The sequence below is a fragment of the Barbatula barbatula genome, assembly GCF_947034865.1.
Source record: "Barbatula barbatula genome assembly, chromosome: 6".
Taxonomy (NCBI): Eukaryota; Metazoa; Chordata; class Actinopteri; order Cypriniformes; family Nemacheilidae; genus Barbatula; species Barbatula barbatula.
In genome coordinates, this window is record NC_136765.1 from 12,586,541 (window position 1) to 12,598,983 (window position 12,443).

The 12,443-nt window shown below is 43.1% G+C and overlaps 1 protein-coding gene across 1 annotated transcript; it reads left to right on the forward strand.

Annotated features, from left to right (window-relative positions):
* The first annotated feature begins 106 nt into the window (after nucleotides 1-106).
* On the forward strand, nucleotides 107-11,273 carry mapre3a (microtubule-associated protein, RP/EB family, member 3a). Its single transcript, XM_079458172.1, has 7 exons — nucleotides 107-223; nucleotides 1,167-1,290; nucleotides 1,571-1,716; nucleotides 2,052-2,208; nucleotides 8,478-8,611; nucleotides 8,887-9,039; nucleotides 9,632-11,273. The coding sequence occupies exons 2-7, from the start codon at nucleotides 1,170-1,172 to the stop codon at nucleotides 9,698-9,700; spliced, it is 780 nt and encodes a 259-aa protein (XP_079314298.1). The 5' UTR covers nucleotides 107-223; nucleotides 1,167-1,169; the 3' UTR covers nucleotides 9,701-11,273.
* The last annotated feature ends 1,170 nt before the right edge of the window (nucleotides 11,274-12,443 follow it).

The window sequence follows — 12,443 nt, forward strand, 5'->3', positions numbered from 1 at the left end:
GTGAACAATCACAGACAAAACAGCACTTCTCCTGTAACTTGATGAAGCGCATGCGCACTAATCGCAAGCGTGTTGCAGACGCTATCGGGGCGGCCCGTAACTAAGCAGCGCTGCATATCTGGCAACCCACGGCAGCAGTGGTCAGCGCTCGCGTCGGATTTGACAGCAAGGTTGCCTTCAGTCAGTGGAAAACCAACATTGGGAAGGGCGCAGTCAAAATACAGTGAGTATCCAATTTGAAAAACTTACATTTCACCTGAATTTTACCATTTATTTGACCCTTTTGTCTGCGCTAACGCATCGAGCTTGTGTGTGTGTGTGTGTGTGTTAGCTTGCTCATGTCCGGCTGGGCCTGCAGAGGGGGCCGATTACACAGCAACTGTCACAATAATGAACCATTTGTTCAGCGGACCCAAAATTTGACCCCTTACTGCAGATTTGAATGCTTGTTTTTAATAGCAAAACGCAAGATTATCGTGTACATAGCTGACGAAAAGACAAAAATAGACACTGTAATACACAGGCCTGTTATAACTCGCATCGTGACTGTAATAACGTTATTTAAAACGCAATAAAAAAGCTTGAAATAGTTGATATATGAGATAAATGCGGTTGTTATTATTATTGATTTATTTTTGTAAATATTTGGCTCTGGAATTGTTTTTAAGATATTATCAAAGTTATATGATAAAAACCTCTTTAATTGTTCTTTTATTATGTATTTTATAGTGTAATATTTAATATTTTGTCCAATGTCATTATATTTTGGTGTATATGTACAACTTACTTATTTAAGCTGTATAATATTATATCTTGGATATACATATCATAATATTTGCATTTATTTGAGTTATTATTAATTACTTTCTGTGTCTCTGAAAAATAACTTTATATGCCATTAATAGGTACCGTATATCAGGATATAGCAAAGATAAAAGTCCCACACACTATTTGCAAAAGAAAGAAACTAATTGTCTGGTGATATGTGATATTTTTGCTTAGAAGAAATAGACACAACTGTTTTTTTAAAAACCATAAATTAATATTTGATCTGGACAACCTAATGTTTTTACGAGACATTGTTTCTGTTTTATAGGTTTAACAAAGTGAAATCTTTGAAAATCACAGCCTATGGTGTGTTTGTGTGACCGTGTTTGTCTTCACAGGAGATGGCAGTGAATGTATACTCCACATCAGTGACAATTGAAAACCTGAGCAGACACGACATGCTGGCGTGGTTGAACGACTCCCTTCAACTCAACTACACCAAAATAGAGCAATTATGTTCAGGTGGGTCTTTTATCTCCTCAACTCCTCCCAACTGCACTACTAACAGTGCTTTTACTTCCACGACAAAAGAGTGGTAAGAAGTTGGACAGAAAAGACTTCAGCTTGACCTTTGATCGGTTTGGGAGATAACATGTAACTTTAATTAAATTGACCCATTTGCTCTGTCCTAAAGCACAGTACACTGATGACAAGCATACTATGCGTCTTGATCAAAGACATTATTTGAGTAATGATGAATGAGCTCTGTTGACCAATGTTCTTTTCTGCTGTTTGTCTTTAGGGGCGGCTTATTGTCAGTTCATGGACATGTTGTTTCCAGGGTGTATTCTTTTAAAGAAAGTGAAATTTCAATCCAAGCTGGAACATGAGTATATACACAACTTCAAAGTACTCCAGGCGGCTTTCAAAAGGATGAATGTTGACAAAGTTAGTGGCTTTTTGCATGATTTGCCCTTTTTACAAGTTTGCATTGAAAAGCAGCTGCACTGAAAACACATTCCGAGAGTATTATTGATTGAATAACAAATATATATATATAAAAAACAATAATAATAATAAAACACAGTTGCTATATAAAACTATACATGCTATATATCATAGCTGTATAGATTTAGAGTTTATTTCCAAAAAGAGATAACTCCGTTTTTATTATAAATTTAGAAATGCAATAAATCAATTATTTTCATAATATAATAATATATCAAATTTTATAAATTCAGTAACTTATTGATATCCTTTTTATTTCCTGTTCTGTCATCCAGATAATACCGGTGGAAAAGCTGGTGAAAGGAAAATTCCAGGACAACTTTGAATACGTCCAGTGGTTTAAAAAATTCTTTGACGCAAACTATGACGGAAAAGAGTACGATCCGGTGCAAGCCAGACAAGGACAGGATGTTGCACCTCCACTAAACCCAGGTGAACACTTTTCCCACAAACCCAAGAGAACTGGTCCCTCAGGTAACATCAACATTCTGTCACACCTTTGCTGCATTGACTGCTGATCTTCTGCTAATAGAAAGCGTTCTCCGCAAAGCAGCTGGTTGTGCATGGTCCTCTAATTGATTCTGTCAGAACCCGGCCTAGAACTCGGGTCTCTGGTGTGATCGCTAGGCGGTAATACCACTGAGCCACCAGCAAACAGGGGTAGGATCCAATAGAAACACAGGAACTGAGGTCTCAAGTAAGAAGGTTTAATAAATAAAAGATGACAAAAATCCAACAAAGGTTCTTCTCCAAATGAGGTATTAAAAGGAAATCAAAACCTCCACGAGGGGAGAAAAAAAAAAACTAAAGACAGATGCAAAGAACTTCTCTAAATCACTTAAACAATTCTTATACTCAGGGCACCAGGCAGACATCTCATACAAAGACCAAGTAACAAAGTATAACAAAGACAGAACTTAAATACACAGGGGGAAACAAGGTGCAGGTGAAGATGATTACACAAACGAGAGACAACAGGTGAGTGACATGACCTCTAGTGGCAGAACTAAGGAAACAGCAGTCCCAAATGCTGACAGGACCCCCTCCTCTAGGAACGACTCCTGACGTTCCTTCCAGAACATCCCGGTCTCCGGGCACGAAATTCCCGGATCAAGCTGCGGTCTAGGATGTCCTTGGTCGGAACCCAGGAGCGTTCCTCTGGCCCGTAACCCTCCCAGTCCACCAGGTACTGCAGGGAGTTCTGAACCCTTCGTGAGTCCAATATCCGACGGACTGTGAAGGCTGGCTGGCCGCCAATGATCCTGGGTGGCGGAGGGGGCCTGCGTGGGGGGGCAAAAGGAGAAGACAAAAAAGGTTTTAACAAAGACACATGAAAGGTAGGGTTAATTCTGAGGGACCGAGGAAGGTACAAACGGTAAGACACAGGGTTTACTTTCCTGGCAATACAGAAAGGGCCAATAAACTTCTGGGCAAGTTTCTTAGACTCAACCCGAAGAGGCAAGTTCTTGGTAGCCAACCAGACCTGTTGGCCGGCCCGGAAGCTGGGAGCCTTCTGTCGATGACGGTTAGCCTGATGCTGGTACCTCAAGGAGGTCTGGATAAGTGCACGTCTAGCCTTCTTCCAGGTCGACTGGCAGCGTCGGACAAAGTGTTGGGCAGATGGGACACTGATCTGTGCCTCTTCATCAGAAAACAGTGGAGGGAGATAGCCAAACTGACACTCGAAGGGGGACAGTCCTGTGGCAGAAGATCGAAGGGTGTTGTGTGCGTATTCTGCCCACACGATGAAGGTGGACCATGAGGTGGGGTTGTTGGCCACCATGCAGCGCAGGGTGGTCTCAAGATCCTGGTTGACCCGTTCTGTCTGGCCATTAGACTCAGGATGGAACCCAGATGACAAGCTGGCAGACAACCCGACCAATTTACAAAAGGCCCCCCAGAATCGAGATGAAAACTGGGGGCCTCGATCGGAGACAACATCCTGAGGAATACCAAAGACTCGGAAGACGTGATTAATCAGAAGCGTGGCAGTTTCCTTAGCTGAGGGCAGTTTGGGTAAGGGAATGAATCGGGCGGCCTTCGAGAACCGGTCCACAATAACCAGGATAACAGAGTTGCCTTGGGATGGAGGGAGACCTGTGATGAAATCCAGTGATATGTGCGACCACGGTCTATGAGGAACAGGCAAGGGATGCAGGAGTCCTAAAGGCCGCTGGCGCCTCGATTTCCCTTGGCAGCACACTGGACAGGCCTCCACAAAGCTCCTTACGTCCTCCTTGATGGAGGACCACCAGAACCTCCGCTGGAGGAAGTCCAGGGTACGTGCAATACCAGGGTGGCAGGTCAGAGTAGAGTCATGACCCCACTGCAGAACCCGGGCTCGGACGGATCGAGGAACGTAAAGTCGACCTGGAGAACCACCTCCTGGGTCTGGTTCTTTGGCTTGGGCCTCACGTATCTCCCTTTCCAATTCCCAGCGCAACGGCGCGATGATCCTAGCCTTAGGGATGATCAATTCTAGTGACTTATTTTGGGATTCAGGAGAGTAAGCTCGGGACAAGGCATCCGGCTTGACGTTCTTAGTGCCGGGCCTGTAGGACAGAAGGAACTGAAAACGATTGAAAAATAAGGACCATCGAGCCTGGCGAGGATTGAGTTGCTTAGCCTGCTGCAGGTATTCGAGGTTCTTGTGGTCTGTGAGAACCTGGAAAGGGTGTCGGGCCCCCTCAAGCCAGTGGCGCCACTCTTCCAAGGCGAGCTTCACTGCAAGAAGTTCCCGATCCCCGACATGGTAGTTGCGCTCCGCTTCCGATAGGCGACGAGACATGAAGGCGCACGGGTGCATCTTACGGTCCTCTCCTCTCTGAGAAAGGATGGCCCCAACTCCCACATCCGATGCATCCACCTCTACCACAAAAGGTCTTTCAGGATCAGGAACTGAGAGTATAGGTGCTGATGTAAAGCGACGCTTGAGGTCACAGAAGGCTCCTTCTGCCTCTGAGGACCAGCAGATCTTGGTAACACCTCCCTTAGTCAGTGCCGTTAAGGGTGCAGCCACGGAGCTGAAGTTCTTGATAAACCTTCTATAGAAGTTAGCAAACCCGATGAAACGTTGAACCTCCTTGACTGTCGTAGGGGTAGGCCATTTCAGGACTGCCTCGACCTTCTTGGGATCCATCTCAACATGACCTGGGGTGATGATAAAACCGAGAAATTGAGCATGGGTGACGTGGAACTCACATTTCTCAGGTTTCACATAGAGATGGTTATTCAGGAGTCGTTGGAGAACAGCACTGACATGTCCTTCATGCTCCTTGAGAGATCTCGAAAAGATTAAAATGTCATCCAAGTAGACAAAAACAAACTTGTTCAGCATGTCCCGGAGTACGTCATTTATTAGGGCCTGGAAGACTGCTGGAGCGTTGGTGAGCCCAAACGGCATCACCAGGTACTCATAGTGACCCGTGGGAGTGTTGAAGGCCGTCTTCCATTCATCCCCTTGTCGAATCCGCACAAGATGGTAGGCATTGCGTAGATCCAGTTTGGAGAAAATGGAAGCCCCTTGTAGCAGCTCAAAGGCGGAGGCCATCAGAGGAAGGGGGTAGCGATTCCGAACCGTGATTTTATTGAGTGCCCGGTAATCGATACACGGTCTGAGTCCTCCATCCTTCTTCCCCACAAAGAAGAAGCCCGCTCCTGCCGGGGAAGTGGAAGCACGGATGATGCCAGCCGCTAGGGACTCCTTGATGTATGTGTCCATTGCGATGCGCTCTGGAGGGGACAGAGAAAAGATCCGACCTCTAGTGGGACAGGTGCCAGGGAAAAGGTCAATGGAGCAATCATATGAGCGGTGTGGTGGTAGGGAAGTGGCTCGGGACTTACTAAAAACAGCCTGGAAACGGTGGTAGACACTAGGGACTCGAGACAGGTTGACGGATTCTTGAGACTCGGGACTCAGGGTAGGGGTACTCGAGAGGGGACAGGTAACCTGGCATGCAGTACCCCAACTCAGAATGGTTCCAGCTAGCCAGTCGATGCAAGGGTTGTGTTGGTGCAGCCAGGGATAGCCCAAGATCACAGGGAACTCGGGAGAGTCAATCAGAAAAAACTCCTCTAGATTTTGATGTTGCAGGACAGTGAGACGCAGAGGGTAAGTGATCTCCGTAATGCAGCCCGGTTCCAAGGGTCTGCCGTCTAGGGCAGTAACGGTTTGGGGTCGAGGAAGTAATTGGGAAGGGATACCAAGCCTCCTGACTAGAGACCGGTCCAGAAATTCGCCAGCAGCCCCGGAGTCGATCATGGCTCGGATCTGATGTTGATGGCCCTCCCAGGAAAGAGTTACAGGAATGGAAAGCACTGCATTGGGCGGAGGAGCACTAATCTTCCCCATCACAGCCCTCCTGTAACTGGGCGGGGACGGTCGTTTCCCGGGAGCTCGGGACAGAAATGCCCAGATGCACCGCAGTATAAGCAGCGATTCTCCCTCATGCGGCGATCCCTCTCTGTAGGGGAGAGTCTGGAACGTCCCAACTGCATGTCCTCCGGGGGCTCGAATTTCTCAGAACTGGGTGAGGAAAAACGTACAGGATAGGGTCGCCTGTTCCCAGACAGTTGGGGCGGAGACGTCTTGTGACGGCTTGACTCTCTCTCTCTCAGCCGATTGTCCAGACGGATAGCCATGGTGATCAAGGATTTGAGATCAGTCACAGGTTCGCGAGTAACTAGCTCGTCCAGAATGTGTCCGGACAACCCTCCCTGGAAGCAAGCCATAAGAGCTTCCTCGTTCCAACCGCTACTGGACGCAATGGTCCGAAACTCAATAGCGAAGTCTGCAGTGCTACGTGACCCCTGCTTAAGGGTGAGTAGTTTTCTGGAAGACTCCCGACCACTCACTGGATGATCAAACACCCGCTTGAACTCCTCCACAAAGAGAGCGTATGTTCCACAACAGACATCTTGAGATTCCCACACCGCTGAGGCCCAGGAAAGTGCCTTATCTGCAAGGAGAGTGATGATGTAGGCGATCTTAGATCGGTCAGTGGGGAAGCTTGAAGGCTGGAGCTCAAAGGTCAAGGAACACTGAGTCAGGAATCCTCCACATGAATTGGCATTTCCCGTAAAGTGCTTAGGAGGTGGAAGCCGGGGTTCAGCGCCAACTTGGGGTACAACAATGGGATGTGGACTGGATGCTGGGGAAGGTGGACTCCCTGGAATCAGTTGAAACAGCTGGCCAATGGATTTCATCATATCAGCGAGAAGGTCAGAGTGCTTGGCCATTAGTTCCTCCTGACGGGAAAGAACTGCTTCATGGCGTTGATAGGCTACCTCATGCTGAGCCATCACTGCCAACAGGTCCTTATAGGTGAGTGTTTCTGGATCCATGTTGTGACTTGGTCTTTCTGTCAGAACCCGGCCTAGAACTCGGGTCTCTGGTGTGATCGCTAGGCGGTAATACCACTGAGCCACCAGCAAACAGGGGTAGGATCCAATAGAAACACAGGAACTGAGGTCTCAAGTAAGAAGGTTTAATAAATAAAAGATGACAAAAATCCAACAAAGGTTCTTCTCCAAATGAGGTATTAAAAGGAAATCAAAACCTCCACGAGGGGAGAAAAAAAAAACTAAAGACAGATGCAAAGAACTTCTCTAAATCACTTAAACAATTCTTATACTCAGGGCACCAGGCAGACATCTCATACAAAGACCAAGTAACAAAGTATAACAAAGACAGAACTTAAATACACAGGGGGAAACAAGGTGCAGGTGAAGATGATTACACAAACGAGAGACAACAGGTGAGTGACATGACCTCTAGTGGCAGAACTAAGGAAACAGCAGTCCCAAATGCTGACAGATTCATCCATGCCCAAGCTTTCATCGATGAGAAAACAATGAACAGTCAATATTACAGTGGCACATCTGTGGTGGCACAAACAAATCTGTGCTACTATGTATGTACACATTTTAATACAAGAACTGCTTTCCAGATTCCACTACTAGCAGTTTTTGAGAATCAAATAAAGGAATCAGTTCTGGGTCTGGGTGATATATTGAATATTTATTATCAATTGGCATTGCACTTGGTTATTAAAGTGTGCTTGCAAAAAGGAATAGTTGACCCAAACGTTAAAATTATTTTATCATTTACTCACCCCATGTCATTCCACACTGGGTTCTATCACCCATCTTTAGTGCATCCAGTGTTCTCATGTGCTGCCAGATTCACTGCTCGCTTACATTTATTTTGGTCAGTCCTATTCATCCCTATAAGTTTAAGACCCCCTTAAATTCCTTATTGGTCATCGTTCATGTATATTCCCTAAAGAGAGCCTTTTATTTTAACAGCCAAGGAACTGAAGCAGACACATAGTCCCCCGAGAGGTATAAAAGCCGCGTCTTAATTTGCGGACAACCAAGTGCTTTTGTGATGTCATGGGGTGGATTGGGAATGTGACCTCTATTTAGTCTGTACTAACATTTCGTCACACTTCTCTGACTTTGGTTAAACCCGCCAAATATAAAGCGGTTGAAGCAGTTAATGTTTGAACACACGCAGGCTTAACCAAAGCGTTGAGGTTACAAGCCCAATCTGGATCTTGTTAAAGCCTGATGTTTCTAAAGCTTTAAGATGTAGTTCAATGAAAACGTGTGTTTAGCATGGATTGATTTTTACAGCATTCTGTGTTTCACAAGCACCTGTCTGTTTATTATAGCTGAAAGCAAAACGTCTCCATTTTCAGGGCCGCAGAGAATATCGCCAACAGTACCCAAAAACATGCCCACACCACAGCGGGTGATCACCACCATAAGGAAGAACCCACCACATGCCAGAAATGGGGGCAGTGATGCTGAAATCATGGAGCTTAATCAACAGGTAGAGTCCCTGGGAGGGTAAGAAAGCCTTACTCTACCTTGAAATACTTTGGATTTCTTTAGAAATACAAACTTGTATAGAGAGAAAATTGAGGTAACTTTATACGGCAGTTTATAGGGGGTTGTTTGGAAAGACCTCCTGATCTTATCCTTGCTACTGTGTAAACAGAGTATCACATTTATTTTGTAGTACTTTAAAATGGGAAATTATTCGTTGATGTCATCATTTTTGCCCTAAAGGAATGAGCATGAGCTTTTGTCCTTTGCTCTTTCAAGTTAATGGAGCTGAAGTTAACTGTAGATGGTCTGGAGAAAGAGAGAGATTTTTACTTCAGCAAACTTCGAGACATTGAACTGATCTGCCAAGAACACGAGAATGAAAACAACCCTGTTATTACTGGGATAATTGAAATCCTGTATGCCACAGAGGTACAGTACCACATTTCTATTGTATCTATGAAACGAACTGTATATCTGTGTCCAAAACCTGCTGTTTACTGCCTAGATAGACTGCTTCCTTTTAAGGCAGCATGATAAACAGTGACCCAGTTGTAACACATATTGACTAACAGTTAGTTTCATGCAAGCATGTTGTCAAACTAATAGCACAATAATCTGCATTTCATTTCATAATGGACCAATACAGAGGACAATAGTCGATAATAAAGCTTTTAAGTAATTAAAGTCATTTTTGACTTCACATTTTGACAAGTGGTTGAATTCATGTAAGTTGAAACATATTTTGATGAATTTAAGTAACGTAAGATCTTGATAAGAATTTAAAATAGCAAGTTGAAATGACTTGTAAAGCCAATTTGATACGTACAAACATAATTTTCTCTGTTGAATTCATGCCAAGGCATTCTGGGAATGCATTTCGAGTATTGAATTTGGTGTAAATGAATGAATTTGGCATGTTACTGTAGATGGCAGCGTGATTGCTGAATTTTGGAACTGTATTATTCAAAAATGAATATGGTAATTGATTCAAATAATCCAAAAAGAATCATGTTTCATACAGGACGGCTTTGCACCACCAGACGATGACGAAATAGACGAGCAGGCCCACTTGGACCAGGATGAATACTGAGCATTCATTCTTCAACCTCGTCGTGACCCTTCACCATTTCCTCCGTCCTTTGAATGACCCGCCCCCTTTACCTCACGCTTTTAATATCCCCTCGGTTTCCCACAAATCTATGGGCTCGCCACATAGTGTATTCTCTACGTTGGTCTCCTCCTGTGCCGGTTTATGCACTACATCCGTATCAACAAGACAGTAGCACCAATAGCACGCACCTTTAGCCGTCTCTGCATGTTTTACATATCGACATGAGAATGAACAAAAGAAAAGGACATAAGAATGTAAATATTGTGATGGAAAATACATTTTTGAAGAAAAAAGGAAATGAAGAAACTCGTTGCCTGGAATGCAGTTATTCGTCGTCTGATTTCATACACCCTTTACTTTAGAGTAAAAGTTGGATCTGTTCAGTAGGCATGGTCATTTTACATCATCTGTCTGTGTCAAGCCTCAATCTGCCTTTCTAGTCACTTTTAGTTACTAAAACTATTGGGACTGTCAGGGAAAATCCCAACAATATCAAGGGTATTGACCTTTTATACAGTACATGCAAAGATGTGATGTCAAGGTCAACTAGCTGGTGACTAAATGATGGGAAAGTAGGATTACATTAAAGTGAATTCGGTTGTTATTTTCACGCCCTCTAGGAATGTAAAACCTGTTTGACTTTCTTTCTTCTGCAGAACACAAAAGAAGATATTTGGAGAACGTTGGTAACAAAAAACCTTGGTCCTCATTGACTTTCATAATTGTTTTTGTGTCCCGTACAGTGAAAGTCAATGGGTTATCGTTTTTTGGTTATCGACATAACTTATTTTGTGTTTTGCAGAAGAAACTCACACCGGTTTAAAATGACAACAGGGTGACTAAACGATGACAGAATCTTCATTTTGAGAGCTGAACTATACCTTTAAGGGGTCAATTCTTACTATTTATACTAAATATAGATGGGCCAGTGACAGAGCAGAGGTACAATAATTGAAAACTAAAGGACAACATAATGTGAAAGAAAATGTGTGCAAGGCATTTTTAATGAGTTCAAAAGACTACAGTAACTTTAAGAATGGCACAGGTTGTTTTGCTTATACCCAGGGAGCATGTGAATGTTATACATTGACAGTTCATGAGTGATTGTTTGTAAATCACTTCCGTTATGTCATTATACTTCATTTTCCATAGAATGAAAAAGAGAAACTTACCACATGGATGGAAATTGGTTTTATTCAACAGCATTGAGCATGAGGAACAAGAATCATTTTAGTGGCCGTCACACAAGTGATATTACTGAGTAGATGATGTCATGTCAAATTGAACTGATGTTTGCTGCTAGCGTTGCTGCATTTATGTGTGTGTATTTATGTTGCTCGGCTATTGAATAGCATACGGGCTGTGCATTTCTTACTGTAAATCCTATCCGGAACAGAGATGCTCTGCCAAAATCATTGGGTTGTTTTACTCCACAAAGTGAAGCCGCTTTTCTCTGCATAACAAATCCAAGTCATCTTATGTTGTCTCAATATGGCCATAGCTGTCGTTGCAACTGTTTTGAGTAAATAAACAATTTATTTAGTAAAACTGCATATCAGAGGATCAGAAAAATGGGATGGTAAAGAAAAGGCAGTGTCACCGATTTCAAGTGCTATTTTAATTCAATTCAATTTTATTTATATAGCGTTTTTCACAATTTGCATTGTTCCAAAGCAGCTTTACAGGGGAAAAACGAAAAACCCAAGAAAGGGTAAAACACACTACATGGTGTGTTATATAATAAATCCAATTATTCTAGTAAATAATATCCAATGTCAGCATCTCCTGGTGGTTTATTAAGCATATTTGCTTTAAGTGAATGCTTGGCTGAAAAGATGTTTCTTTAATCTAGATTTAAATTGGGCGAGTGTGTCTGATCCTCGAATAGTATCGGGAAGGCTATTCCAGAGTTTAGGTGCTACGTATGAGAAAGCTCGACCCCCTTTGGTGGATTTAGTTATTCTAGGTGTTATCAAAAGTCCTGAGTTTTGAGATCTTGGAGAGCATGATGGGTTGTAGTGTGATAGAAGCTCTGTTAGGTAGGTAGGGGCTAAACCCTTTAAGGCTTTATAAGTGATTAAAAGAACTTTAAAGTCAATACGATACTTAATGGGTATCCAGTGAAGGGTTGATAAAATTGGGGTTATGTGATCGTATTTTCTGGACCTGGTAAGAACTCTGGCAGCTGCGTTCTGAACTAACTGTAGTTTGTTTATTGATGATGCAGGACAAACACTAAGTAGAGCATTACAGTAGTCAAGTCTTGAGGTTTTTTAACATGGCTCAAAAATGGAGAGCTACGTGTGTCTATATATTCAGATAATAATAACGTAAACAATATTATCTGGTAATTCATTTCTATACATGCTAAATATATATATATGCTCTATATGCTAAATATCTGTGCGAATTAAAACAATTTTTGCGAAATTCACCCAAAATGCTTACAATCTAAAATGCAGTGTTGCCAGGTCAGTTTCCACAGAACTTTATTATTACTTAAATACAGTGAAGAAATACAGTAAATCTAAAATAAGCTTTTTAAGTTCAGGATTATTTGAGTTTTGGTGTTTGAGATAAGGCTGGCTTTTCTTCTTGGAAAGGCAGACATGTAAACACCTTATTTTTACTAATATGGGAACTCCGCGTCTAAAGATCCTGAGATCGGAGCCCGGAGTTACAAAACTAGCAGTATTAGCTCAATATCATTTAGCTTTTAAGA